Source organism: Patiria miniata, unplaced genomic scaffold, assembly GCF_015706575.1.
Source record: "Patiria miniata isolate m_02_andy unplaced genomic scaffold, ASM1570657v1 HiC_scaffold_20, whole genome shotgun sequence".
NCBI lineage: Eukaryota > Metazoa > Echinodermata > Asteroidea > Valvatida > Asterinidae > Patiria > Patiria miniata.
In genome coordinates, this window is record NW_024037059.1 from 26261904 (window position 1) to 26288666 (window position 26763).

General features: G+C 41.0%; 2 protein-coding genes across 3 annotated transcripts in view; one reads left to right on the plus strand and one right to left on the minus strand.

The window, feature by feature from the left end:
* Positions 1 to 18727, minus strand: part of LOC119728346 (rapamycin-insensitive companion of mTOR-like) — a 78905-nt gene extending 60178 nt beyond the window's left edge. For both annotated transcript variants that reach the window (XM_038200549.1, XM_038200548.1), the window contains exons 1-3: positions 18626 to 18727; positions 18481 to 18528; positions 7645 to 7742 (exon numbers count right to left, since the gene is read on the minus strand). In XM_038200549.1, coding sequence (XP_038056477.1) covers positions 7645 to 7742; positions 18481 to 18528; positions 18626 to 18671 — 192 coding nt within the window. In that variant the 5' untranslated portion in view covers positions 18672 to 18727. The remainder of the gene's footprint in view (positions 1 to 7644; positions 7743 to 18480; positions 18529 to 18625) is intronic.
* A 4042-nt stretch (positions 18728 to 22769) lies between these two features.
* On the plus strand, positions 22770 to 26483 carry LOC119728770 (ATP synthase subunit delta, mitochondrial-like). The gene is made up of 4 exons (XM_038201149.1): positions 22770 to 23013; positions 23637 to 23790; positions 24833 to 24921; positions 26322 to 26483. Exons 1-4 carry the CDS (start codon positions 22858 to 22860, stop codon positions 26448 to 26450), a joined length of 528 nt encoding a protein of 175 aa, XP_038057077.1. The 5' UTR covers positions 22770 to 22857; the 3' UTR covers positions 26451 to 26483.
* The last annotated feature ends 280 nt before the right edge of the window (positions 26484 to 26763 follow it).

Below are 26763 nucleotides of genomic sequence, written 5' to 3' on the forward strand. Positions count from 1 at the left end.
GGAGAGGCATTAGTGCTCAGACGAATTAGTGATTAAGGGAATTCAAATCATGTTTTTTTTCCCCAGTTTTTTCTTTCTTGTCTTCATTCGATGGTTTACATTCAGAGAGATACTGTAATTTGATGGGCATCGTGAAGCATTTGGAGAGACATTAGTGCTCAGACGAATTAGTGATTAAGGGAATTCAAATCATGGTTTTTTTCCCCATTTTTTTTTTCTTGTCTTCATTCGATGGTTTACATTCAGGGAAATACTGTAATTTAATGGGAATCGTGAAGCATTTGGAGAGACATTAGTGCTCAGACGAATTAGAGATTAAAGGAATTCAAGTTTTGTCTGATGAGCACTGCATCAGTATGTACCGTACCGGTACATGTACAAAACATGCACTCTTTTACAATAGCCTTTAGGTACAATGTACACAGAGTAAACGTATACATGCAACTGAATCCCCATTGAAAATGCACACATTCATGTTGTGAATACAAACGTGTACACCTGCATGTACCGGTACATGTACATAATTGAACATTCATGTTATATTGTACGTACATGTACATGTACATGTATGAACAGGGTGAGTCAAAAGTTCACCATTTTATGGTGGCAAAAATAGTATATTGAGGAAAAAACTGGGTATTTCATATGAATGGTTATTACCTTGTCTTCCACAGGAATTTTGAATTTTTCAAAGTAGTGGCTGTGGTGAGGAGTTATGCCATTTTCATTGAAGTGGCTGATTTTCCAGTCTGCACACGGAATTGGTTTTGCCTTTTTTCAAATGTGTCAATAACTTCAAGTGAGTCAGTCACCATGACTAGGTTTTTATTTATTACACTGCTTCACATCAGTACGCGATTTCAATAACTTTGTTTTTTAGGTTATGTTCTTTGCTAGTGTTTGTCTTCAAAATGGTACAATGGATATAGGCCTACATGAAACTTTCATCAAACATGTCCAAAATACCAGCCTATCACATATCTCATTTGCAGTTGTTTTGATAATTGCTACATGTTTAATATCATTTTCTTTAATTTGGGTCCAGATCATTCTGAATCACCCTGTATGTGTGTACATTTCTCAATGCTTCTAAATGAGGTGGTTTTATTGAGCCACAAAAAAGGGAATACAAATATTGATGGTTTTGTAAATACAATTGGACAGGAGCCTCATTGCATTATGAGCACAAACACACTGTGTGGCATGCGTGCGTTTTCCGTTATATTACAGGTTTGTACTTGTAACCACATCGACGTGTACAATTGCATGTTATCACACTGGATCAGAATATGTTGAAAGAAAATAAAAATAACATAAATTTCCCTATGATTATGAAATTTAAAGCTTCAATTTTAAACTTAAGTGATCCACAGATCGCATGTGATGCCTACAAAGTCAAATTTTGGGCATTTTTAAATGACCTCAAATGACCCCTAGATGACCTATGACCTCAAATTTTGAAAGATTTGTGATGAACCCCACCCAAGGATCACTCCAGCCTAGTTAATATAAAATCCATCAAATTCTGTAGACAAAGAAACATTTGAAGCATATTTGAACAATGACCTCTAATGGGCCCTACATGACCTTTGACCTCAGTAATCCGATGAAGAATTGTGTCTTCCTACTCAAGGGTTACTGCATCCGAGTTTCATCAAAATCCATGAAAGCATGTAGAAGTTATACATTTGTCTAATAAAAACTGAACCGAAACTTTAACATACGGGTCACACGGTCATAATACTTAGTAGGACTCGCTCAATGACGGCCATTTCTGTAGGAGAACTGCAACTGCGTATTTTACGCAATGAAGCACGCATTGCCCAGTGTTGAAAATGTTCCAAACACGCGCGCTTGTTGCTCGAAATGTGTTTGAAATACGACGCAGCTGCTGCGCGTTATGCAAGTTGACGCTCAAAATGCCGATGCACGTGGATGGTCTGTAGGAAATGACGTCATTTGAACGAGACCTACCGGGTATACAGAATTTAGGACTGGCTAATGTCTCCCAAATTCATTTAGGCGACACAAAAATTTAAAGACTTTGTACTGTAACAGCACTATAATAATCTATTCTGTGATTCAACCCTTTAGCTGAGCGGTAGCATGGTGCTTGTGTTCTTAGGCAAGACACTTTACTTCAATTGCCTCTCTCTACCAAGGAGTATAAACGGGTACCTGAGAAGGTAGAGACCAGATTGCACTGATGCTTGTGTTCTTGGGCAAGACACTTACTTCAATTGCCTCTCTCCACCCAGGAGTATAAACGGTACCTGTGAGGGTAGAGACCAGAGTGCGCTGATTTCGAGCTGCTGCAGAAAAAAAATGGTCTATGTGGCCTGTTGAGCAGGGGTAATAATTGCGAAGAACGTTGAGACGTTGGTATAAAGCGTTTTGTTATATCGTATGCTTGGATACTGTAATTTCATTGGTCTAGGACGGCCACATGTCTGGACAACAAACATGCATGTCACACACTGAGGGTGATATCGCACTCCGTTCATTGCGCGCGTTGCGCGTGTGTGGAACCTGCCAGCGCGCTAGCTTTGCGCAATGAGAACTGCAACGCCAAAGGCTCAGTCTCATGTCCCGCAGGACATCAAAACCTTCAGTTATCAAAGGTACGGTATACATCGCAGTGATATAATTTATTTCTCAGACAGTAAGTTACAACCATTTATCTTTTTGAGTTAATGGCACGATATAACAAAACTATTGTTGACTGCTGCGATGTGGGATATGACATTTTTTTACCCCCCGGGGGGGGGGGGGGGGGGGGGGCCATAGCATCCTTGGCTTCGCCTCAGGTGCTATGCACCTCTTGGGTGTTAAAAACTCTCAGCCTCTTGAGTGCTGTGGCCTCGTGGTTAAGGGCGCTGGATTCGTGGTCTGTGGGTAAAGCTGCGGGCTGTGGGTTCGAGTCCAGCCTGGGGTCATGGTGCGTGTGCCCTTGAGCAAGGCACTTTGTCACTCATTGCTTCTCTCCACCCAGGAGTAAATGGGTACCTGTGAGGGCAGAGATGGTTATTGTGATTGAATCAGCTTGCATCCAGCTGTATACTCCCCAGGGAGCTGAGATGGTACCAGTATTTGGAATGTTTATCCCTAACTCCCTAGGCCCTTTTGCTAGGATGTAGCTTCAATCCTGCAAAATCCTCCAATTGGCCTCATGGAAAAATAGCATATAGCCTCAATCCTGCAAATTCCTTCGTTGATTCTTGAATATGGTCCATGGAGGGATGACCACTGCCTGAATCCTGCAAAATCCTCCGGCTTTAACTGTCAATAGGCTGAGGCAGAGGCAGTGACATCCTGGAGCAGTGCGGAGGATGTCAAGTATAATCAAGGACTAAATTTATGCACGGCTGAGCATAAACAACACAAGGTCCGGCCCAAGACCTTGACACAGTGCGTACTCCGAAATCAGCAACACACTTTGGCCATGTAACCTCAATCCTGCAAATTCCTCCAATTTGCAAAAAGGATTTTGGAGGATTCAGGGCGGTTAGGGTTAATTGGCCCGGGGTAATAATAGGGGGATCAGGGGTAATAATAATACTGTAAGCGCTGTGATTTAGTTTACTAATAAGAGCGTTCTTAAATGCCGATTATTATGATTATTATTATTACGGTATTATTATTATTAAAAACGTCATATCCCATATCACAGCAGTCAACAATTGTTAAATATTAGCCCCACATTATTAATAATTACTACTGTGATGCCAGAGTGTGTAATAGTGAATAAACAATACACGTATGATTTGTTAAATGATATACCAGTATATTGCATGGCACTCTTGAAATATTGCATGGCACTCTTGATCTACATGTGGGTTTTCAAATAAGGCCTAAAAAAAAACGATTTGACACTCATACCCTTCCCTCAAGAAAACAAATCAATGGAGAAAATTTCCTTATTCACACGAAATTCTTTTGGCCGTGAGTAATTCTTTCCCCTTTCCGAAGCCAAATTAAATCTGACATATACATGCATGCTTGCGCAACTTCTAATACAAAAATGCCAAACGGTGTTTTGACGGACGTACCGGGCTGCCGCGGAGTGTAAGAGTGTGAACCGTGGCGAGAATAATAAAGTTAATAATCTGACAGTCATAACTGACACGTACCGTGGCCAGCGTGAATATTTTTAACACATGGCGTTCAGTGGTTAATAAAACAGCTCGCAGTTAGAGCTTCTCTGAAATCGCACGTCACAACACCGATCGGGCGTGTTGACAGTAGGATCTCGCATTTCGGACATTCATGTGCATTGACCTTTTCTGGTACAAAATTAGAACCCGAATCCGGAAAGCTGTATGAAAGGGCACAAATGAGTTAAATATAGCTTCATCTGTTATTTACATACACGTGTGTACATGTATAATTTACGCATGCACCCTGTAACGTGAACAATAAAGTCACATTGTAAACACTATCAAAAATTGACAACTTGATCTCCTATTTTTTTTCAATGACAATTTTCTGATTTGTCATCATGTGCCAATTTCAGGCAAGATTTTAGGATTTGTTTTTTTTTCAAAGCTCACAAATACTTTTTTTCTTCTGTGTTGACTTTGCTCTTTCTTTTTCACATTATTTTTCTCTTCCAAAATAATACAGTGAAATGTGGACGTTTGTTCCCATGGCAACGACTTCAATCGTCTCCTAATCCTCGATGTTTTGATTGCCATACAAAATGCAAGCACTCAACCAATCTGAGCTAGCTTAGTCTTACTTCATCACAAATGATGGTCTTTCTTTTTCGCATTTTTTTTTCTCTTCCAAAATAATACAGTGAAATCTGGATGTTTGTTCTCATGGCAACGACTTCAATCGTCTCCTAATCCTCGATGTTTTGATTGCCATATAAAATGCAAGCACTCAACCAATCTGAGCTACCTTAGTCTTACTTCATCACAAATGATGGTCTTTCTTTTTCGCATTTTTTTTTCTCTTCCAAAATAATACAGTGAAATCTGGATGTTCGTTCTCATGGCAACGACTTCAATCGTCTCCTAATCCTCGATGTTTTGATTGCCATATAAAATGCAAGCACTCAACCAATCTGAGCTACCTTAGTCTTACTTCATCACAAATGATGGTCTTTCTTTTTCGCATTTTTTTTTCTCTTCCAAAATAATACAGTGAAATCTGGATGTTCGTTCTCATGGCAACGACTTCAATCGTCTCCTAATCCTCGATGTTTTGATTGCCATATAAAATGCAAGCACTCAACCAATCTGAGCTACCTAAGTCTTACTTCATCTGCCTCCAAAAACCGTTTCACTCAGGCCACGCGACATCAGACGCACGAATAAAAAAGACTACGCAAAGAAACAACTTTTTTTTCCCCAATTCAATCAACATCCGTCTTGCATATCACCGCCTGACAATACCGGGACCATTAACGTGACACGACCGGGTGAACAGGCTACGCGGTCGCTAAAATGCCCTGCGCAGTCTGAAGGAACGCCTTCACGCACGCTGTCATGCGAGCACGAGTTTAATATATCGTATCTGGGATTTGATTTTTTTTTTCTTAAGTGGACGGGACACCTTTGCAACACAGCTATCGGTACGAGGACGTCTCATTAAACTTGATGACCGTGAGGGAAATCTGTGGATTTTTTTTTACATGTAAAAGACCAACGGGATAGGATACAAGATATGAATGCGTAAATCCGTCCGTCAGTGACCCGTCTGCAAAACTGCACAGTCACAAATTTGTGAAGGATTTTGAAGAGTTTCTTTAAACTTGCCAGATTTTAGCCCCTGCTGCCTGCAAAGAACATGAAAATTTCTTGGAACCTTTCGTTAACAGATTTGAACCAAATGAGGGGAAGTTTGCACCAGAAATTGTACAAAATGGTGCAACAGTTCTACGATGTAAGTTATAAACATTTGAAAAAATGAAGTACGGTATTTTAAAAAAAGATATATTAACCCTCCTAGCGTTTAAACAGTCACAGACAGTCAAAAATTCCATCCACTTCCCCTGCCATGCCTTTTACACAGGCTAGTCACATTTCAAGCAAGCACTCGGACTAGTCAAATTCAGTCAAGAGACAAGAGTAGGAAGCTGGTAGTTACAGCTGTCTTATCAATCACCTACAGTCAAAGCACAGCTGTATCAAGTGACATTAGCAGTCACAGCAAGTCAATCCTGCTTTATGTCAGCTGGGAGCCCTTAACTGTTGAAAACAGTCACTCGATTGATTTTGACTGAAAGGGCAACTTAGTAGAGAATGTATGTTTGCATAGGAGGGTTTTAGGCACGATAAAGGTCAGCAGAGGTGGCATAACCAAAAAAAAAAAATTTGTGTGTGGCTTGCCGAGTTACATGTACATTGTGTACAACGGACAGACAAACAAACATCTACTATACACGAGGACAAAAGGGCCATTTGCAATTCCATGCACTCAAAGTTACCAATAAGGAATTACAAATAATGCAGTGTACAAATTTGATGGCTTAACTCCCTAGCGTCTTTTACTAGGAACTGAATTCCATCAAAATCCATCAATCACTATGCGTCTAATACAAAACTGTACATGACATAATGGAATCCACCACTGACGCACTGGTTGACATTCATGGACTTGCTACACATGTATGCTTTTATCACAACAGCAGTACAGGAGGCTAGGCAAAATCAATCGGATACCCCTAGCACTGCTTCAGGCCATTAGGCCCAAGTCCATCATACTCCATCAATATTAAGTCACGCCAGGCCTTCTGGACCAAGTCCCCCAAAATCCACCAAAATGGGGGGATGGATTTTGATGGAGTTGGGGTGGTTAGGGTTAATAACAAAAATCGAAACAGTAGAGAAGATACAATTTGACTTTTCGCTTACAAGTATGTGACCTTATACAATGTTCAGTACATGTATACTAGACGAGCAATATGCGCCGCAGTACCTTGTAAACCAGTTTAACCCTTACCCTACTAGACCCTCCAACGCATGCCAATATGTGCCTCAAGAAAATCTCCTATGTTTTTTGCATGGCCCTCCAATATCTGCCATGTCATTTCAAGGGTAACTGGACAGGCACTCCAATACATGCCACAGAGAACAATGAGAGTCCTCTGATAACAAAGTGAGTGCCCCCAGCTGGTCAGTATCAGGCACCCTCCAGGGCCTCCAACTCCTGCCAATTGGAGCCTTCACTGCTACATCAAAGTATCCTCCAATAAACTGCAGCTGGAGGGCATTGGCATAACCAACTGACATGCAGTAAACTACCCTCAGAGAGTAAGGGATAAGGAACTATATAATGGGTCTCATATTTCTCATAAACTTTATTCACCTTTCTTTAATAATAGACATAATTTGCGCCAGGAGTGTCATATTGACAGATATGGCACGGTATAAATGTTCACTATTATTATTATTATTATTATAAAAGCTTCATACATGCATTCACACACTCGTGTTTGAACAGTGCCCCTAAGGCAGATGACAATCATCCCCTGCAAACTTATCAAATTTTCCGATCTGCTTGTCCCGTCCCCCCCTCTTCCTCGAAATGCTGACAAGAAATAACACTCCTATCATCATCCACTGTGACAAGTCAAACTGAGGTTCTAGGCAACATCTTACCCCAACCCTAACGAGAGCATCAAGTGCTTCCACTCACCTTAACAAAGTTATTGAGATAGGCCACCCGCCTGCCCCTGTTGATGTTGCGCTCTTGCACGACGTGAACAAGGATGTCACGCACGTTGTCGGCCGGCTCTGAAAATTTCAAGAAAATCATGATTTTTTTGTAACTCTCAAAAAAAATATGATCCGGCACTGTAAATTTCTGAAGCTGCACTGACGATCAGCGTTTGGCAAAATGACCACTGGCCTTAACACAGACCTGTTTTTATATTCTAAAAAAAGAATTGGTTTTTTTTTTCTTTTTGGCCATTACTGCTAGCAATGGGAAATCATATAACTAAATGAGGTGGTTTTGAGATCTGTTACTGATAATGAAACTGTAGGACTGATTCTGCGGGCGAGCTCGTCTAAAGGTTAATAGCGAAGGAAAAACAAAATCTCTGATAATGACAAGTCATTAAATAAACATTGCCCAAAACCTCCCAAGCTAGTTAAGTCAACACCTTCCAATAGGGCACGGTTTCTGGAAAATGCTGCAAATATCAAGTTTTTTTTTTTCTTTTGAAAGGATCTAGGAATGCACAGGCATTAGGAATTCATGAATTTTGCGCTGTTTGCTTGGGATTTTTCACACTTAATATTCATAGAGGGGGCTTTAAATCATGCATGCGGTGAATTTTTCTGAGGAACACATTTTATGCAACTTTCTACTCCTCTTAGATACATAACAATTATCTGACATCCCTTTTTGCTTAATTTTACTGAAAAGTGCACTTCTTTAAACAAATAAGAATTTCAATGAGTTTCCGGACAACGGAGGGCGGTGTTGCTGTGACGTCATTTCAGTAAGACACTGTTTAGTTTGGGGGTTTTCTGTTCAAAATGTAAACCCAAAAGTTTGCCAATTGTCAAATTTGTGAGAAAAGTTTGCTCATTGACTTACTGTCATGTACTGACACAACGAATCACTAACGAACAGAAAATTTACGACAGCAAAATATCTAAAATTCTGACAACTTTTGGTGCTGAAATAGCTGTTAACATGGAGGTTTCTGCCTGCTATGACATCACACTTTTGCTAATGAATATGGAAATTTGGATCAATTAGCACAAAAAAGGGACCAAAATACCCTGGAAAAAGGCAAAGTCGAAATTGAAAACAGGGTTAAATAGGACCAAGGTGCTTTTCAAGGATTTCGTTAAAAAAAACTGCAAGTTAAACTTGCACGATCCCCTGGCATGCCGGCAGTATTTATACAGTCAGTTAGTTAGCACACTTTTCAGTTGACCCAACCAAATTCAACAATGACCTCGTTTGACCCCTAGATGACCTTTGACCTCAAATGTCTCAAGTCATCTTAAGTCCACCTACCCAAAGACTACTGTCACCAAGTTTGGTTGAGATTGAAGTCTGACTTTTTATGTGACAGCACTTTCCAGTTTACCTAACCAAAATCAACAATGACCTCATTAGACCCTTGATGACCTTTGACCTCAAATGTCTCAAGTCATCTGAAGTCCCCCTACCCAAAGATTATTGTCACCAAGTTTGGTTGAGATTGAAGCCTGGCTTTTCATATGACAGCACTAAACAGTTACCCTAACCAAAATGGAACACACGGACACACAGAAGGAATAACACTATCGAAAGATCCCCCCTTTCGCAGAAGCCCTTAAGAGCCGGGGGATAAAAATTACATTGCATGGGCCCTTTAAATTTCTGCGACAGATTGCACTGCCCATGCATATTGTATGTTTAACCCTGAACACATGAATTTCCAAGTTGAATTTGTTATTTATAACATGGGCTTTTCGGTGAGATATGGAAATGGAAACGTCAATCTGCGATATGAAACAAATAATTTTCATTTCAAATTGTCAATTCGAAATGGTTTATTCCTAATTCCAACAATCTCAATATACCGGAGTGTCATTTAAAACCTGAAACCCTCCTGAATCCTCCAAAGTCCTACGGGCGGTTTTGATGGATTTTGGAGGAATGAGGATGAATGCAACGTACAATTTTGGAGGATTGAGGGCACATGGACATTCAGTATCGGTTGATTTTGGAGGATTGAGGATGAATGGTGTTTAAAGAAGAGGAGGATTTTGGAGGATTAAGGCTGAATGCATTTTAAAATAGAGGGTTGTTGGGGGATTTTGAAGGATTGAGGCAGCGGGTATCCTTCCTTAGAACAAGTATATGCAAAATTTTGGAGGAATTTGGAGGGTTGAGGATGGTTCCTAGCAAAAAGGGCCTAGAGGAATAGGGTTAATCCATGCACAATCCTGTTAAATCCTCCAGTTCCTCAATCCTTCAAAATCCTCCATTATGCAAAGTCAATTTGGAGGAATGGGGAAGGTCAGGGTTAACAAATAAAAACATTTATCGACTATCATTCCACCCGTTTTTATTTGGTTATTAAAATTCACAGCCACAAAAAAGGAAGAAAACATTTTATCCTGCCACCCACAAATTCTATGAAAATGATACTTTTCTATTATTAGGTACATGTTTGTACGCAGGTCTATAAATAGCCACATTAGGAACAAATGCGTTTAATTGAATACAAAACATCTGTATCAACCCCAAAATACTGAATCGTTAATTTAATATTTGAATGCCTCATCTCCAATTAAAGCTATTTTCAGCCAAAGAAAACTGACAAATTTCCTTTTTGCCAATTATGAAATTAAATATATGCAGGACATGTATTGTGAAGGAAGGTCATTTCGACGATAAATAGGACTTGTGTAAAGACACTTCAAGTACATGTTTGGGGACAGATTCTAATAATGATAAACAACGTCTCGTGATCCGTTGCTCTTCAAATTGCTGGCACCAAGGCCTAGTAAGGGTATGAGAGGGGCTACAGTAGATTTTACAGGGTGACCGTAAGGTCATGCCCAAATCCTGCTAAATGCACTTCAAAAATCTGTCAGATTTATCAAAAATCTGCCAAATTCCCCAGAATCACTTGAAATACACTATAAACACTTAAAATCACATATACTGGAATTTGTATCCTTGTGGAGACATTCCTTTGTTCTCGTGTACTAAAGTTTACGAGTTTGAAAGTTTAGTTTAAAAATGCTCTTATTTTAAACAGAATCAATTTCCTTGGCTGAAATTTGGACTTAACATCCCTTTTCTAAAACTCTTCCATTTGCGACGGATCAACATAGCTTGGAAATTCCTAGTTTTTGAGTAAAATCCATACATCTATTTCGTGAAAACCTTGTGGAGACGTATTCATCTATAGAAATTGCCCTGTGGAGACGTACTTGTATGTATACAATCTTTTGTTCCCTATTGTGTGCATGTCTCCACAGGGCACGGTGTATCAGATCACATGTGTTGTAGAATTGCCTTAAATAAGGCTCAAATTACATAATAAACAATCTATTGTCACATGATGTCATGAAATTGCGTAAAATTTCATGTAGGCAAAATGCGGTTGCGTCATGACAAAGTCCGGTTCCAAGTTAACCTCAGCACCTACCAGTAGACCAGGCAACCTGTCCCATTACGCAAGGGTTTGTTTGAAAAGATTGAAGCTTCTTTTTTTTTATCAAATGTACCATTTTTTTAAAATTTGCTTTGTTTTTCTGTCAAATAACCATTTTTGCAGAATTCTGCCAGAAATCTGCCCAAAAAAAATCCATTTTGTTGAATTTTCGGTCAAACTAGTTTTTTTTACGAACAATTCTGTCAAATTTAGCGAAAATTCGGCTAAAACGGTCACCCTGACTGCATGTACAGTACGAGGACGTATCCAGAACCAATTTTTTTGAGGGGGGAGGGGGCAACAGGGCTTCAGAATTTTTTTTTCCAAAAAGGGGGACAATTTGAAAAATACTTTTTAATATAAACAAATCTAAAGATTAAAAAAAAATATTTATTTTTTCCTTTTTTGGGGGGAGGGGGGGGGGGGGGGAGGGGGCACCCGGATCTGCCAAGGGTACTGTATTCCTGAAAAATGTTGTCTTTGTACCCCATAACCCCAAATTAAGTTTTGACTATTTTTGACAAATCAAAGTCAAAGTCAATTTAGAATTTGTGCCTCAAGTATGCGCTTTGAGAAGGGAATGATGTGGCTGCGTCATGTTCTATTTTTGAATGTGGTTACCAGACAAGGTGAACCTCTGGTCAGGAACCAGTGAAAATCCACTTTTGTTATTTGTATGAAGACTCGAATTACTGTCGACACATAAATCATGAAAGCACATGGAAAATGCCAGTCTAATTTACAAGTGACAGTCAGTCAGTGTTAGGTACCAGTTTAATAGACTGATAACCAGTCTAATTCATAAGTGTCAGTACCGTACTAGGGCCGGGTCCCGAATACAAAGAAAAGTCGAAGAAAACAAAGAAAACGAACCAAATTTCTTTTATTAATTAAGTGACGTCACACTTAAGGCAGGCACTGCATACACCACAATCTTTTCCTAACAAAAAAATGGTTTAAGTAGTCAAAAAGTGACTCAAATCGCACCACAGAGATCTGTAGAATACAAAATAAAATCCTGCACCCGAATTCATGAAACTCATCATAACTTACGATGCATTGCAGCACTGCGACACGTCGTATCTCTACGATGCGTCGCAGCTGCGACGCGTCCTGCGATCCATTTCACAAAACACGTCGTAAGTGCAACGCGTTGTAGGTGTATTTATAGCACAACTCGGTGACTGTTTTATGTATTTAGTCAGCGTACAGTAAATAGTCGTCTGATATTCAACAAAGAGTCGTCGGATCTCAGCTCGAAATTGTTTAAAACGTAAAACAAAATGGCGGCCGTGTGATGCAATATTAAAGGAAATCAAGCTCTCAGTGGACTATATAGCTAGTTTGAAATTTCAACTGCAATATTCAAGGCTAATTCATAATTATTCAGTGCATTTTCTATTTACACTTTACACACATTGTCTCAGCATTATAGTCTCGTTTATGTATTTTTATGGCATAAAACTGGCCAAGAAAAGGACGCTTCTTATTTTGCGATGACCACTAGACACATTGTAGCTTGCGACGTGTTTTAAGCCATTGTCAAGGAACTTACGACGCGTTCAACACCGTCGCAAGTTTCGTGAAATGGAGTATAAGACACGTCGCGAGTTGCGACGTGTTACACGTCGTAACTCGAGTTGTGACGCATCGCAGCGCTTCGTGAAATCGGGTGCTGGGCCCTTAGGCAGGACCTGAACCCACGCCAACATTTTTTTGCCCCCCCAAATTGTGTTCTGGATCCGTCCTTGGGACAGCCCTATCAGGTACTGTACATTTGTTCAAAGAGGTCCATAGGCTGGCTCTGGTACCAGCAAAAACCTGTTTCAATAAGAACAATAATGTGTAAAGTTCAAGGAGCTTTATCCACTGTCTGTTTGGCAACTGATGTGCCTGGCAGTTGTCTTCTTTTTTTTCAGTGTTGACTTTTGACAAGTTAATCATTTGAAGCCAACCTGCACATCTGAAAGCCAGACTGCACAACTTGCAGTTCTTCAATTACATGAAGCTTGAATTTTTGACTTTGTTAGTCAAAGTGCTTGAGAATCAATATTAAAACAAGACTACACAAGCCTAGTAAAACTGGTCCCAGACGAGTCAAAGGCAAAGTGCACAAAATTATGTTTTAGTTCGAATCCTGACCGTGGGAACATGGTGCTTGTGCTCTTGAGCAAGGCACTTTACCATTATTGCTTCGTCCTTCGGATGGGACGTAAAGCCGTAGGTCCCGTGTGTTGTGTAATGCACGTTAAAGAACCCAGTAACACTTGTCGCTAAAAGGAGGGGTTTGCCCCGGTGTTTCTGGCAGTGGCAGCAATTATGCGCCACAGCACCTAGCAAAAAGGTGCTACATAATGGGTCTCATACGTTCATATACTTCATTTACCTGTCTTTGGTTGCATTCTCCCCCAGCGCTTTGTATCCTCTGGCAAAAAGCGCTATATAAATAGTTATTATTTTTATTATTATTGTGATTACTTTAGAACCCTAACCCCTTGGGTATAATTACCAGAAAGTATCCTGAATCCACCAAAATCCATCAATTTTGCCATGCAAAAAAAAAAAATTGTTGGCCAGTGAGTCCATCAGAATCCACCAGTTTAGTCGGGAGTAAATCTGTTGAATCCTGAATCCTGATCAAAGTCCCCCAACCAACTGCTCAATATGGAGGTATCCTGAATCCATCAATATCCTGCAGTACCGCTAGGCTTCATGTCCTGAATCCATCAAAATCCCCCAACTTTTTCAATATGGAGGTATCCTGAATCCGCCGAAATCCCCCGAAACAGGGGTGTGGATTTTGATGGATTCAGGTACATGTACGTTAGGGTTAATTGATTTAGAATGGCTATTCACTGGAAGGTTGTATACATGCCTATCCGGTCTACACAAGGGGTTCGATTTAGCCATTCATTGGGGTTATGGGGTAATCCTATACAAGAGCACTGCCCAGCTAGCTTCACCAGACTATAACCAGTCTGCATGAAAGTCACAAATAACAGTCAGTCAGTCAAATAGGACCAATTTCACAGAGTGGCTTAAACAAAGAAATTTTTTTACAAGAAATTAGAACGGAAAATAATTTGGTCACCAGTCCAAATGTGAAGCAATCTAGTCTATGGGCTCTGTGCGCCAACAGAAGAGGGCGCCCTTTTACATAGCAACGACGTCCCATGGGCGGGACATTTCGCTGGTTGACGCGCACCGTTCCTTGTGTGTGACGCACGTACACCAGGGGATTCAGTTGTGCTACGTACACGCAGTGCTAGTGGTGGCCGCGCGTTGCGGCAAAATTGCAGTCAGGCAAGATGGCGTCGGTCGGTCACCCCCAACTGTACTTTCTTTGCTGGTGAGGGGGTACTTGTGAACGGAGCGGATATTTTGTTGCCCAGCACATAAAATTTGCTTAACATTTGCTAACTTCCATCCACAAACTGCACGAAGATGGTTCGTGTGAATTTAATTTGATTCATTCATGTAGTTTATACGGTGCGAGCTCTAAATGGGTGTACTGTCAATTCGGGCTATTCACAATGCAGTGTGCCACCAAGAGTTTGCCATGGAAAGTTCATTTTTCCCAGTGCATTGTGGGAGACGGTCGACAAATTCGCAAGTGCGGGACATTTTATATTGTTAGTTTTTCTGGTCAGTAGTTTCGTAAGTGTATGATTCGAGTATCTGAGTGCCCCTTTTCTGTTCTTTTTATCAATATGGTGTTTTTTTGCAAGGCGGCAGAACGCTAAATTGTAATACATGTACATTCTGTCCCAATCCTTAACAAATTAACTCAAGTTGTCTACTGATACTCGTTCAAATGGGAAGAGTGTTGTCGACCGTAAACTTGAAATATGGACTCTCCATGGCAAACTCTTGGTGGCACAAAGCATTGTGAATCACCCGAAACCAAAATGATATGAATAGGCCTATCAATCCAATCTTCTGAAGAAACAAAAAAAATTATTAAAAAAAATGATAATTGCTCGATTCACCTTCAAAGAAATGCTGCTTTGTTGTGCAACATCACCAAATTAATATTTTCCATCTTAGGTAAAGGGCAAAATAAAACGTGGAATGACGGAAGTTGCAAATTGAAAATCTCAATTTCAAGAAACTCAAGAGACTTCAGGCTAAATTTCTCATCAAAGAATCAACTTCATGCAGATTTTTTTTTACTGTTCTAAGGAAGAAAAAAAGAGAAAAAAAGAAAAGAAAAAGAGACACGAAGTCATATTGGTGTAAATTTAATGGGTTGGGGGGGGGGGCAAAATGTCCCTGCCCCCCTCTAAAACTGATAATCAAGAATATGTTGAGAAATACTACAATATTTTGGGAAAAAATATGTTTTGCCCCCCTCTAGAAAAAATCCTGGCGACGCCCATGTACCGGTACCTGGCTACCTGTGTTCTATTAATTGGGTACCGGTACCAGGTTCCTGTGTGCTAAATGCACACCCCTAATCAATATTAAAATTCTGGATACTCAATTAAAAATTATTTAAATGGGAAAGATTGCTTCCAAATTGGTTGGTGGCGTCTGATTTGGGAGTTGGAATGAGAAGTTTTACCTATCACTCACAAAGCCGGAACTTAAATTTTTGAGGTAGCTTCTAAATTTTACAACTATCAACCAGAGGACGTAACAGCCACCCAGCACACGGAGCCTCGCAATTGAGTTGCTTGGCTAATGAAGCGCAGTCATTAATTTGTTATTTCCACAACGGTTGGTAAGGGAACATCACAATCTTGTCACGGTGCTACAAATTAATCTCTTCCTTTTGGACAATAATGGACAGCACATTTTTCCGCGCATCAAAGACGATGACAGGATTTCGGCTTGCTGTAAGACAAAAAACAGCTGAGAGAACAGTTGTTTTCCAAGATTATTGCTCATATCATAAAATATAATAACGCTTTAGCCTTCGATTTCGGTTTTATTTTATGAAACGGAGGCCATTCGAAGGGCCTTATATGATTACACTTGGTACTGTAGGGGCTATACTTTTGGGCGGCACAAGTATTTAAAGTTCAGAGGTCATGCTAATTAGTCCAAAGTTTGTTGACCCGTATCTCAAAATAAAACTAACAAGCCAAATTAAAAAAAAAAATCAGTTCTGGGGTTTATAGACAAATCATTGCACCAAATATTTCAATCTGTGAGGGTCAGGTGACAAATCGTGTTGATTTGACATGGAATGACCCCCCTGTCATCTCTTTAGAGTCTACCCCCCCTACCCCACTGCAAACATGGTAAAGCATTCATTTATTACTTCCTATTATCCTATATCTTCTTACTGTATGTCAGGATAACAAAAAAAAACTGCTAAGAAAGAGATTGAGAAATTAAAGAAATATACTCTGCAAATCATTCTAGTCATTAAGTACATTGTACCCCGCGGTAGGTGCTGTACAAACTGACAATCCATAAAGTGAAGGGTAAGGACAAAAAGGCCGCCTCCCACTTTTTTTTCATTTTTTTTAAACACGAAAAACAAATGATAAATTTTAAACAGTGGCATCATTCTGGCCGCTTTGTCTGTTGCATCTAGCCCATATATAAAGCTGGTATGTCATTCCTGAGTCCGAGTGGCGGCAATTTTTAAAAAAAGCTGGCGGCCATCTTCAAAAATTGCCCGGTCGGGCGGCCATTTTGGAAGAAAAAAAAGGGGCCTCCTCATTCAATTTTTTTTTTTAAAAGCAGGACGCTAAACATGTTTATTTTTCATCAAATGCAAACTGTTTCAAAGTGATCTTGTGTTGTTCCCATTTATATCTTATCACAGGTGTAAACTACCAGTAAAGCGTGGTACGTACATGTACAATGCTTGTACATGTGACCTAGAGTTGAACTGTTTTCATAACTAATCTCTTTGAACAAAGAATTGAAGAGAAAAAATACCAGATTTTAAGTTTTACAAACTGAGTCTTGAAAGTGGGCAGTTGGTATAAAAAAAATGTATCTACTTTTAACTGACTTTGATGTTGTCTTTAAATTGTAAACAGTGATGTATATAACCCAGAAGACTATGATTAAGCCAAAAATATCAAACCAAGGGCAAAGTCTGCTGAAATTTAATTCTAGATCAGAGGAATAAAAAAGACAAGTTATGTTTTAAATGGTGGATTCCGATTCAGCAGGCTCAGATGTTTCCTTGGCAATTGATTTTGTTTGGTTCTGCAGGGCGAGTGTAAATATTCTGAAGGGATTTACGTGTAAATGTCCTCAAGTGACCCTTTTCAGGGGTGGAACCCAGAAATCAGATAGGGAGGGGGGGCCTGAGTTTTTATAACACAGTATATCAAGACATTATGCTTCATGAAATAGCAGTTAGTATCCCCGCCCAAAAAAATATTGGGGGTTGGGGAACATCCCCCCAGTCCCCCCCCCCCCCCCCCTCAAGATCGCTGCTCATGGTAATTGCTATCATTGGTCAAAACCATCATTGATTAAAGGGACGTCCTGGAATTAGCCCAATTGGGCTAAAAATGCATTTAAAGGAAATGACGTTTATTGGAAAGAGCATTTAAAAGTAGGATTTATAAACATCCACAAAACCATCCATTAAAAACTGAGGGTTTTTGCGTTATTATTGCGATGGCGTGCGAGAACGAATTTGGTGGGGGTTCACAAATTTGACTCTGAAAAATTGAGCTTTTTTGGTGCTAATTAGAGTGCTAGTCGTGATTCCAGTAACACACTCCTTTGAAAACATTTCTCAAAAACACTTGTGCGTTTAAATTAATATAAATCATATTCCATCACATTCGTTTCTGTTATGTCTGTCAATATCATCACTGCTAACATCGTATACTCATGGAGGAAGATATGGAAAAAAATCCATACTGGGCCACCACTCAGACTCCTGCACAAAGTCTATGGGCCATGACAGAACATTTTCAAAGAATAGTTAAACAGTGTTTCTTCATTAGATTTAGAACTTTTGGTACTTTTCAGGTCATATTAAGGTCAGGAATATGAGTAGTGGCCCAGTATGGAATTTTTTTTTCTGAAGATACTCATGCTCCATGGTATACTGTTGAGTAGGGATGTTGATTCATGATGATCATCATCATTATCTTCCTAGGGCTTTAATCATTATCATCATCAAAACATGTTCAAAATTCAACATAATCTTGCTTGTGTCTGGATGTCACATTTATGATTGAGGCATTGATGACAAGTGTGTTACTTAGTGCTAGCTATGTGCAGGATGATGAATCGGTTGTTATTGCATACGTCAATGGCTGTCATTCAACACCGGCCAAGGTTTATGCGGCTGACATTTCAGTGCATTGAAAATGAGATGACAGTGCATGACGCCGTCACATCACAACTTCACAAGAAAATCCACAACGAAAGCCTACCTTTGTCTAAATCAAGTGGCACATCCGCGTCTCCGCTATCATGGCGACCTGGAAAGAAACAGTCAAGTCATCATTGATCCCTTCATCAAACTCTCCCAAAATAATCACAACTTTCGAGCTAAAACTCGCAAGAAATGGGCCTTACCTTTTGGACGCCTGCCACTGCGTCTCGGATACATGGTCGCCGCCATACTAGATGACACAATAGCGCATGTGCACTACTCGGGATGTGGCAAATGAATTAGTCTGGCACTTCAGTCGCTCCCGCTTTGCGGCTACTAACTGTCATTATATAGAGCAAACCGATTGACGGTTATTGAATCGGTGCAAAGTTCACCAACAGAAGTACAAGTGTGATGGAACTAACCATCATGTCTCTAGTTCTATGAAAGAAGAACAAATTGCCGCAAAACTAATACGTCAAGCACCCAATGTTGACGGCCGGTAGGCAATGGGGCGGAGCCTGCCTTGGCACCCCTCCAAAGGTCCACATTTCCGACAATTTCACACAACTTAATTCTGTGATTGTCCCGTTTTATTATCCACTTTTGTACCAGAGACGGCCGGATCCGCCCTTTACCACGTAACTTGCACTATGCCGGCCGGTTCCCTTAGCTAGGTGGAAAGAGAGAAGGGAAAAGTGATTGGGCGATAAAAACAAAAATGCGGACTGATCCGGAATGGATTCCGAAACATAATTATGCAAAAGCGAAACACAATCCAAATCAGACCAAAACTAAAAGGGATTAAACGTTTTAGACTTAAATTCATTCAATCGAATAGATCGAGTTTTCTCCCTCGCCTTTTGTCTTGATTCTTTTTTTCAAAGTATTTAAATCTGCAATTACAAGTATTTTTCACTCCCGTTGTAGACCCTAATTTCATTCAATAAGACATTGTACTAACAAGACAGTACATTATTCCTGTACATTATGACCCGTCAGTTTTAATTCGAATTACACCACAAAAAGTCAAACAGATAAAAATGGCCTGATATTTGCCTTACCAGTGCCTTCCTCCGAGACAAATGACAGACGAACACGACACAAACATAATGGGGACACACATGCATAGTGCATTTTTGCAGGGTTGCAAGATGGGAGGATCAAATGGGATACGGGAGCAAAGCAGTGTGCGGTGGTATACATGTTTCCTAATATTGGTCTTCACCCACTCTGGTCTCCCCCCCCCCCCCGCCCCCCAATTCCGCGTACTTGTGTTCACGGTTCTCCTTCCAACCCTGCATGCTTGTGTGTCCACAGTGTACATGTACAAGCATTACATTCACTGTGTGGACTTCCGAACAAAAGATGTCCACACTGGTAGCAGCGACGTTGTGTGGACTTGCCCACGTCCACACAAGGTTCCCCCTCTCTGGAAAACAGGTTTAGAGGCATTTTGGGGTTAGGTTATCGGTGGCAAAATGAAGAGAAACACTCAAGGGAATCAGAGGTTGAAAGAGTTTTCACAGTGAGAGTAAAATGCGTTTTTTTTTTCTTCAAGGGTTTAATTTTCTTAACTACACGAAATCAAAGGAATGTCCACACTATAGGTATGTACCGTAAAAGTGTGCTTGTTTCTTGTTCGCCTGAAGAAGGCCTTCTATGTTTTGATTTCATATTTCAGGTCGATCCAGTCAGGCAGGTAGAAGTTTAATTGAAGCAGTTTAATTCACTTTTACCCCGAAAAGTTGGAGAGAAATGAAATAATTTCATGTAATCGTTACTAATCTGTTATCTTTTTAAATACATCACCTCGTGGCGATACAAAATAGTTGTAAATTAAAGGGAATGTACAACATTTGCTTTTGCTGCAATATTCAGAAATAAATGGATTTGGAGGATTAGTATGCTGTAGCAAATATTGTTACCCTGACTTGTTTCAAGTTTTTGGTTCGTAGATGCTGGAAAAACCAAGAAAATCAATCATATTCTTGTAGTCTGGTTCCCTGACCCCACTTATGATGAAACGGAGCAATTTATAGACTTTGGGGAATTGTAAGATCAGAGAATCGGTCTAGCAGGCTTGTAGTCTTCGCAGGTGTGTAATTAATTGAAAGAAAATGCAGACGAACTAAATATGAAAAATTAGGAGCACTTTTTGAAAAAAAAGCCAGTTTTCGCCAGCATACTAATCTACAGCACACTAATTCTCCAAAAAATACAGGGCTTTTTTTTTTTTTTAAATGTCAGCACACCAGGAGCCGCGACTTTACAGGATGCTTTAGACTGTCATTCCCTAACAATCCAGTAAGATATCTCGTGATAATTTGGTCATTGCGTTTTTTGATCGATGTTTTCAAATGTTGTATCTTCCCTTTAAGAACGATTGATGATCCAAAACTATATTGGCTGGGATCTCTCCCCCCCCCCCACCCCCAGAATTTTATTTCCATATTATGCATGGATGGAACAAGCTCCTACCTGCTTACGAATCTAGGAGCAAAAGCAACTGGGTTCCCAATTAAAATAACGAGGCTTAACATGTGAAGTTGTGAGCTAGCTGGGCAGTACTATCTAATGGGATTACCCAATAAGCATTAATGCTTCATCCGGTCCATTGTACAGACGATGTCTGCAGAATGGACTAGAATTTGGAACGCTATAATGGCCTTTGTATTTTTTAGGAACCCTCATTTTCTTTATCAATAATTTATTATACGAATTAGTTAATCCGGGAAAGCCAAATTTGACAGACGGTATTTGCAAATGGATGAGATAATAAGTCGGTCACTAAACCGGCGAAAGTGCACGCACGGTGGACCACCTACGCAAAGAACCTGGGCAAGTCTTATGGGACAATGGAGGAAATTACCGACGGAGTTTTTTTTTCCTCCAACATATAGTCTATCGAGGCACTGATTAAATTGTGGCACGAGGGGCCTCATATACTGTCATTATGCCTAACCATGAGAAGGGTCTCCGCAGAGACGAGATAAAGATTTATCATCTGTGCAGAAAACAGTAATGTACGGGGAACTTGGAGAAGGAGCTTTATTTTGTGAAGGGGGCAGTCGCATGGTTTTGGGAAGAGAGGTGATGTGGGAGCTGGATGGCCTTATTTGCCGGTGTAACGGTTTCAATCAGTGGCGTAAATATGTGCCGGCGAGTGGGGGGGGGGGGGGGGGGGGGGGAGGGGGGATAGGGATGATCAAAATCCAATTATTGTCAGGCCGTGGAAATTCGCAAAGCGGGGGGGGGGGGGGGGGGGGGGGCTGGACACCACATTACACTAGGGGGTCCTCTATCAGGATATATATATATATCAATATGTATATTCGCGCTTACTTCAAAAAAAGCTTTTGTACTTTGTTTCTCCACCTTTCAGTGCTATTGAATACATTTTGGTGGTTTGGATGTTCGATAAATACCTCGAATTCCGCAATTTTTTTTCTCATCACGGAAAAGTGTTTCCGTGTGTGTGTGTGTGTGTGGGGGGGGGGGGGATTCAATAGCCCATCCCCTGGTCAAAAAGAGGGAGTGGGGGTATAACTTCCACCCCCCCCCCGGATTTACGCCCCTGGTCTCAAATATCAGGTCTGCTGATCTTTACGGAAGCCAAATTTTGGTAAACGCATGTGCAAAGTTGCGCAGTGATGCTTATCGATGCCAGCTTTTTGCTGTGTGCTGAGTTCCTCTGGCCATGGATGATTCTTATTCCTCCATGCCCTGGCCTACAAAGTACAAGCAACTATTATTGCCCGCGCCCCCTGGCTACGGGTGATGTTTCCAATGTCCCTGTATATACCGAACATGCATGTCGTACCCCAACTTTTCAAGAAAACTCTCCGTCCTCTGTATTGAAAAACGTCGCGGCATTTCTGCAACGGCGGATCCGGGGAGGGGGGGGGGGTGGGAGGGAGGCAACGGGGCCATGACACCCCCCCCCCCCCAAAAAAAAGACGAACCAGGGACCCCAAAAAGAGCAACCACTGCGTACACCACCCACAAAACTCAAAAGCAATACATGGACACATTTTGGACCCACTTTTTCGGGGAACAAACAAATGTTTTCCCCCCCAAAGAAATGTGTTCTGGATCCGGCATAGAGGAAGGAAAACAGATGGGATTTCAAGGGCAATTGAACTTATTTCCATAGAAAATTCAGAAAGGTTTCTTGGGAAAATTCCACTTCCCAACAACAAGTTTCTAGTTAAGATACGGAAAACCTTAAAGGGTCCCCGTTCCTCCCTCTCCTAACCCCCCCCCCCCCCATCCTCCCTAACTTAAGGTAAAATTTATAGAGGGCGCTGTTATTCTTCAACGGTCCGCGGTCGCGGACTCGTTAAGTAAGCGCGACGACTTGAGATAAGGTTAGCCCCCTTCTACCGGCGTTGATTAATTCTGTTGCTAAAACTTGTGGAAAACACTCTTCAAAATGTCTATGCTAAGGAACATTCTTAGGTTATCTGGCTCCGTAAGGACATGCCAAAGTAGACTCAGAGTACCACAGCCGGTTAGATTCTATGCAGAGGATGCAGCTAAACCAGTAGCGGCGACGCAAATGTCATTTACATTTGGCATGCCGGGACAGGTAAATGAAAATGTGTTAAGCATGTTAAGTGCAGTATAAATGGTAAAGGCATTTATTTCCGACAGTCTATTAAATAATGGAAGTGGTAAGTCACTAAGTGAGCAAGAAAGACTCATTAAACTTCAAGATGGGGCACAACTATAAAACACAGGGCCACTCCACTCTATATCCGCGCCTCCGTATGGCTGCGTGGAGCCGCAGTCCACCTAGGGGGCCTACCTCCGAGAATTGCGCCCTCTACCGGCACGCGACTCCAAGGCTCCGTGCCTCCTTGGCTCCAGTGCCCCGTCACAAGTGCGCCCTCCCTTCCTTTGTGAGGAAATTAATAATAATATGGATATTGATGCTTCGTTCTCAAAAAAATGTAGTCCTAGGATCATGTTGGTACAATGTTATTTTTTGCTTTGATATTTAATTTGTAGGCCTAGGACTACATTACAATCATGTTTGTATATTGAAATTATTAATAATTTATTTACTTCCAGTTTGATGACATCATCGGCTTAGAATGTGCAGAGTGAATGTTGAATGAGGATCAAGTAAACAAACTGCATGACAAAAACTACACCAGTGAACAGCAGCATGTATCAGCTTAACTTGACGATTGTTGGTTTTCTCAACAGATGTTTTACAGTGATGCTGACGTGAAGCAGGTGGATGTACCCTCGGGCACCGGAACCTTTGGCATTCTTGCCCAGCACGTCCCCTCACTGGCTGTCTTAAAACCTGGCGTCCTCAGCGTACTGGAGCATGACGGCTCCGTCAATAAATTTTTTGGTAAATAAAATACGCAGTATACCTGTTAGGCGTGATCAGCAGGTCTGCACTACTGGCCAATTGCGCTGCACTACCGCCCGACCCAGCTGTGCTACCGCCCAATCGCGCTGCGCTATCGATGGATTGCATGGCACTATTGGTTGATTCTACTACACTATCGCCTGATCCCGATCGCACTGCTCTATCGGTTGATCGTGCTGCGCCACCGTCCAATTACGCTGCGCTATCGATCAATCATGCCGCCATTGGTCAGTCATACTCATAGTGCCGTTAGTCGATCATCGTGTCTTTCCAAGTTAAAGCTCTGGAGGATTGTTTTAAAAAGGGAGGTAAAGTCTGAGATTTCTTGTTGGATCGACCAATGACCTTAACCCATTTCGGTGTATTTAAGTCCCAAAACTTATAGTACTGAAAACATGTAACACAAGAAAATAGACTGCCACATGAAACAACCAGTCCAACACCCCTTTAGTACTGCATCAGTTAACTTTGTCAAAAGAGACATCTGGTAAGCAGTCTCTGTTTCTACACGTCTCTCCATGGTCTGCAACCAGACCGCTGAAGGGTCATTCTTTTCAAACAGCTGGACATGTACCAGTCTAGTCTTAAGTTTCAAATTGAAATCACTTGGCTTCGCTCTCGGGAGAAAAGTCTCCTTTAAAAAAATGAATTGAGACTTCAAACTTGGGTGGTGGTATACTAACTACCTTGTCTTTGCCTGAATTTGTTTTGCATGTTTTTCTGCACTCAATGTCCCAGTCTGAGTGTGATACTATATGCAAATCCACCAGTTTCAACAAGCATACCCAAAGTCACATGTAGTAACTGTTGATCACACTACAAGTTTGTCTCTTCTCGAGACGCAGATGCATCTGGGGCTGTACGTTGGCTTGTGCTTGAAACTTGTGGAAAACGACTTGGCCAAACACTTTTCTACACCAAGCTTTCTACTTCAGAAAATCTAGAAAAGTCCTGGTATAAAATCCTGGTACAGTTTTGCTGTCTTTGGAAGAAGTTATTTCATATATATTTGTTATTGCAGTGAGCAGTGGTTCCGTGACAGTCAATGACGATTCATCAGTGCAGATCCTAGCAGAGATGGCCGTACCTGTTGACAAACTAGATCCTGCAGTAAGTTAATCCGTTAGACCCCAAGGCCCATAGCGCGCTACCTGTTACTCCTTATACCACCCCAACCCATTCCCCTCCCCCACCCCACCCCACCCAAGCATTCTGTTGTTTTATGGATACATCAAGGAGTAAATACAGTGAAGTACAATGGAATAAAAGTGCAAAAGGGCTAATGTCTAGGTTTTAACACACAATAATGTGAAAGGCCTATACATGTAGTGTCGTGTTTTATTATTATTAATAATTTCTAGTAATGAAACCCAGGATTCCTCAAAAGCGCCCTAGGCACTGTAGCTCGCAAGCCTGAAGAAACCTGTGGAGAGAAACAATGAGAAGAAATTACAGTTTTAGAGGTGGGAGGAAAAGCCCAGAGGAATATTCTGGGGGAAACCCACGGAATCAGGTAGGGACTGGAAACCCAATCCACATATTGGCCCAGGCGGGATTCGAACCCGGGTCACAGCAGTGGAAGGCGAGGAAAGAACTGCTAGGCCAACCTGACTCCCCTCATTTGTTTTTATTTGAAAACTCACCTAGGAAAACATTCCTCGGGGTAGAAACAGAACTCGTATAAAACAAAACGCAGTAGTGAATTCTGTCGTACCAGCCTTGGCACTATGAGCAATTAACCTGCTTAAATGCAACAAAGCCTGGGCATCTTGGCAGTACTGTGGGCGAACCAACTTGAGTTGACTGCTAAAGTACAATAGTATGCAACTTAATATGCAACATCTTTTTATGAGAGTTGCAGTCTGTTGCATTTAGTAGAGTTTGGGTTAAAGCTATAGTCCATCATTTGTAATAAGTGCATTTTGTTCCTTTGAAGTAACAAAAGTGTTCAAAATCTAATGAAAGATACTGAACAACTTACTCGATGAAGTTTCAGCTCGGCTTCAGCTTTATATTCCGAGAAAAACAGCATTCTAGGATCTCAATTTCAAATCAAAAGTTGCTAAATCATGTTTTGAATTGTTTTGAATTGCAGCTTTACGCGATGTCGCGCACTGATCCGACGAATTATAGCAACCGCGCGCGCCTGTGTGTCGTTCCAATGCTTGTGCGCGCTGCGCCGAATAACAAAACGAACTACTAATTTAAATTTTCCTACGGTGCTTCTTAAGACGCACCTTTGGAAATGCCTTCTTACCTTGATTTCTTCAAAATGAGAGCTTGCCAGAAAGGATAATTTCACAGGGAGTTTAGTCCCCTTACTATCTTTCAACCAGTATGTTTTTCAACAATAATTACGCCAGTTACTTTTTTGGATAGCTGCAAATGATGGACTCGGGCTTTAATGTAAAAATATCTGTGTCATATTTCCATCAGTATTTTCAAGTAATTTGTACAAAATTTGAGATGAAATTGACAATCTCCTCTTTTTGTCTTGGGAAAAAATGCAGGCAGTTAAAGAAGGCTTGTCCAAGGCCCAACAAGAACTAGCCGCTGCCAGCACAGACCTAGCCAGAGCAGAGGCCCAAATAGCCATAGATGCACACGAAGCTATGGACCAAGCCATTGCTGGCAAATAAAGAGGCTAGCATCCGGTCTTCTAGTGTATAAAATGTGGTGAGCATAACAGTGTTTTATCAGAGAGCCCCATAGACCAGAATAAACTTCACTGCGTTTGTTCAAAGCATGTAGGATCATAGCTAATTTACCCAAAACGTACCTACCAATGTAATGAGTAAAGCCTTTGTCAAAGTGAACAGTAGTCTGGTCCAAATACCCTGCGAAATCTTTCCGCCCGAAATGGTTTAGAAAGAAAACAATTGAAAGAAACTATGAAGTTGAAGGTTGGCAGTGGATTTCAGTTAATACCAGAACCCCCAAAAATGTTCACGT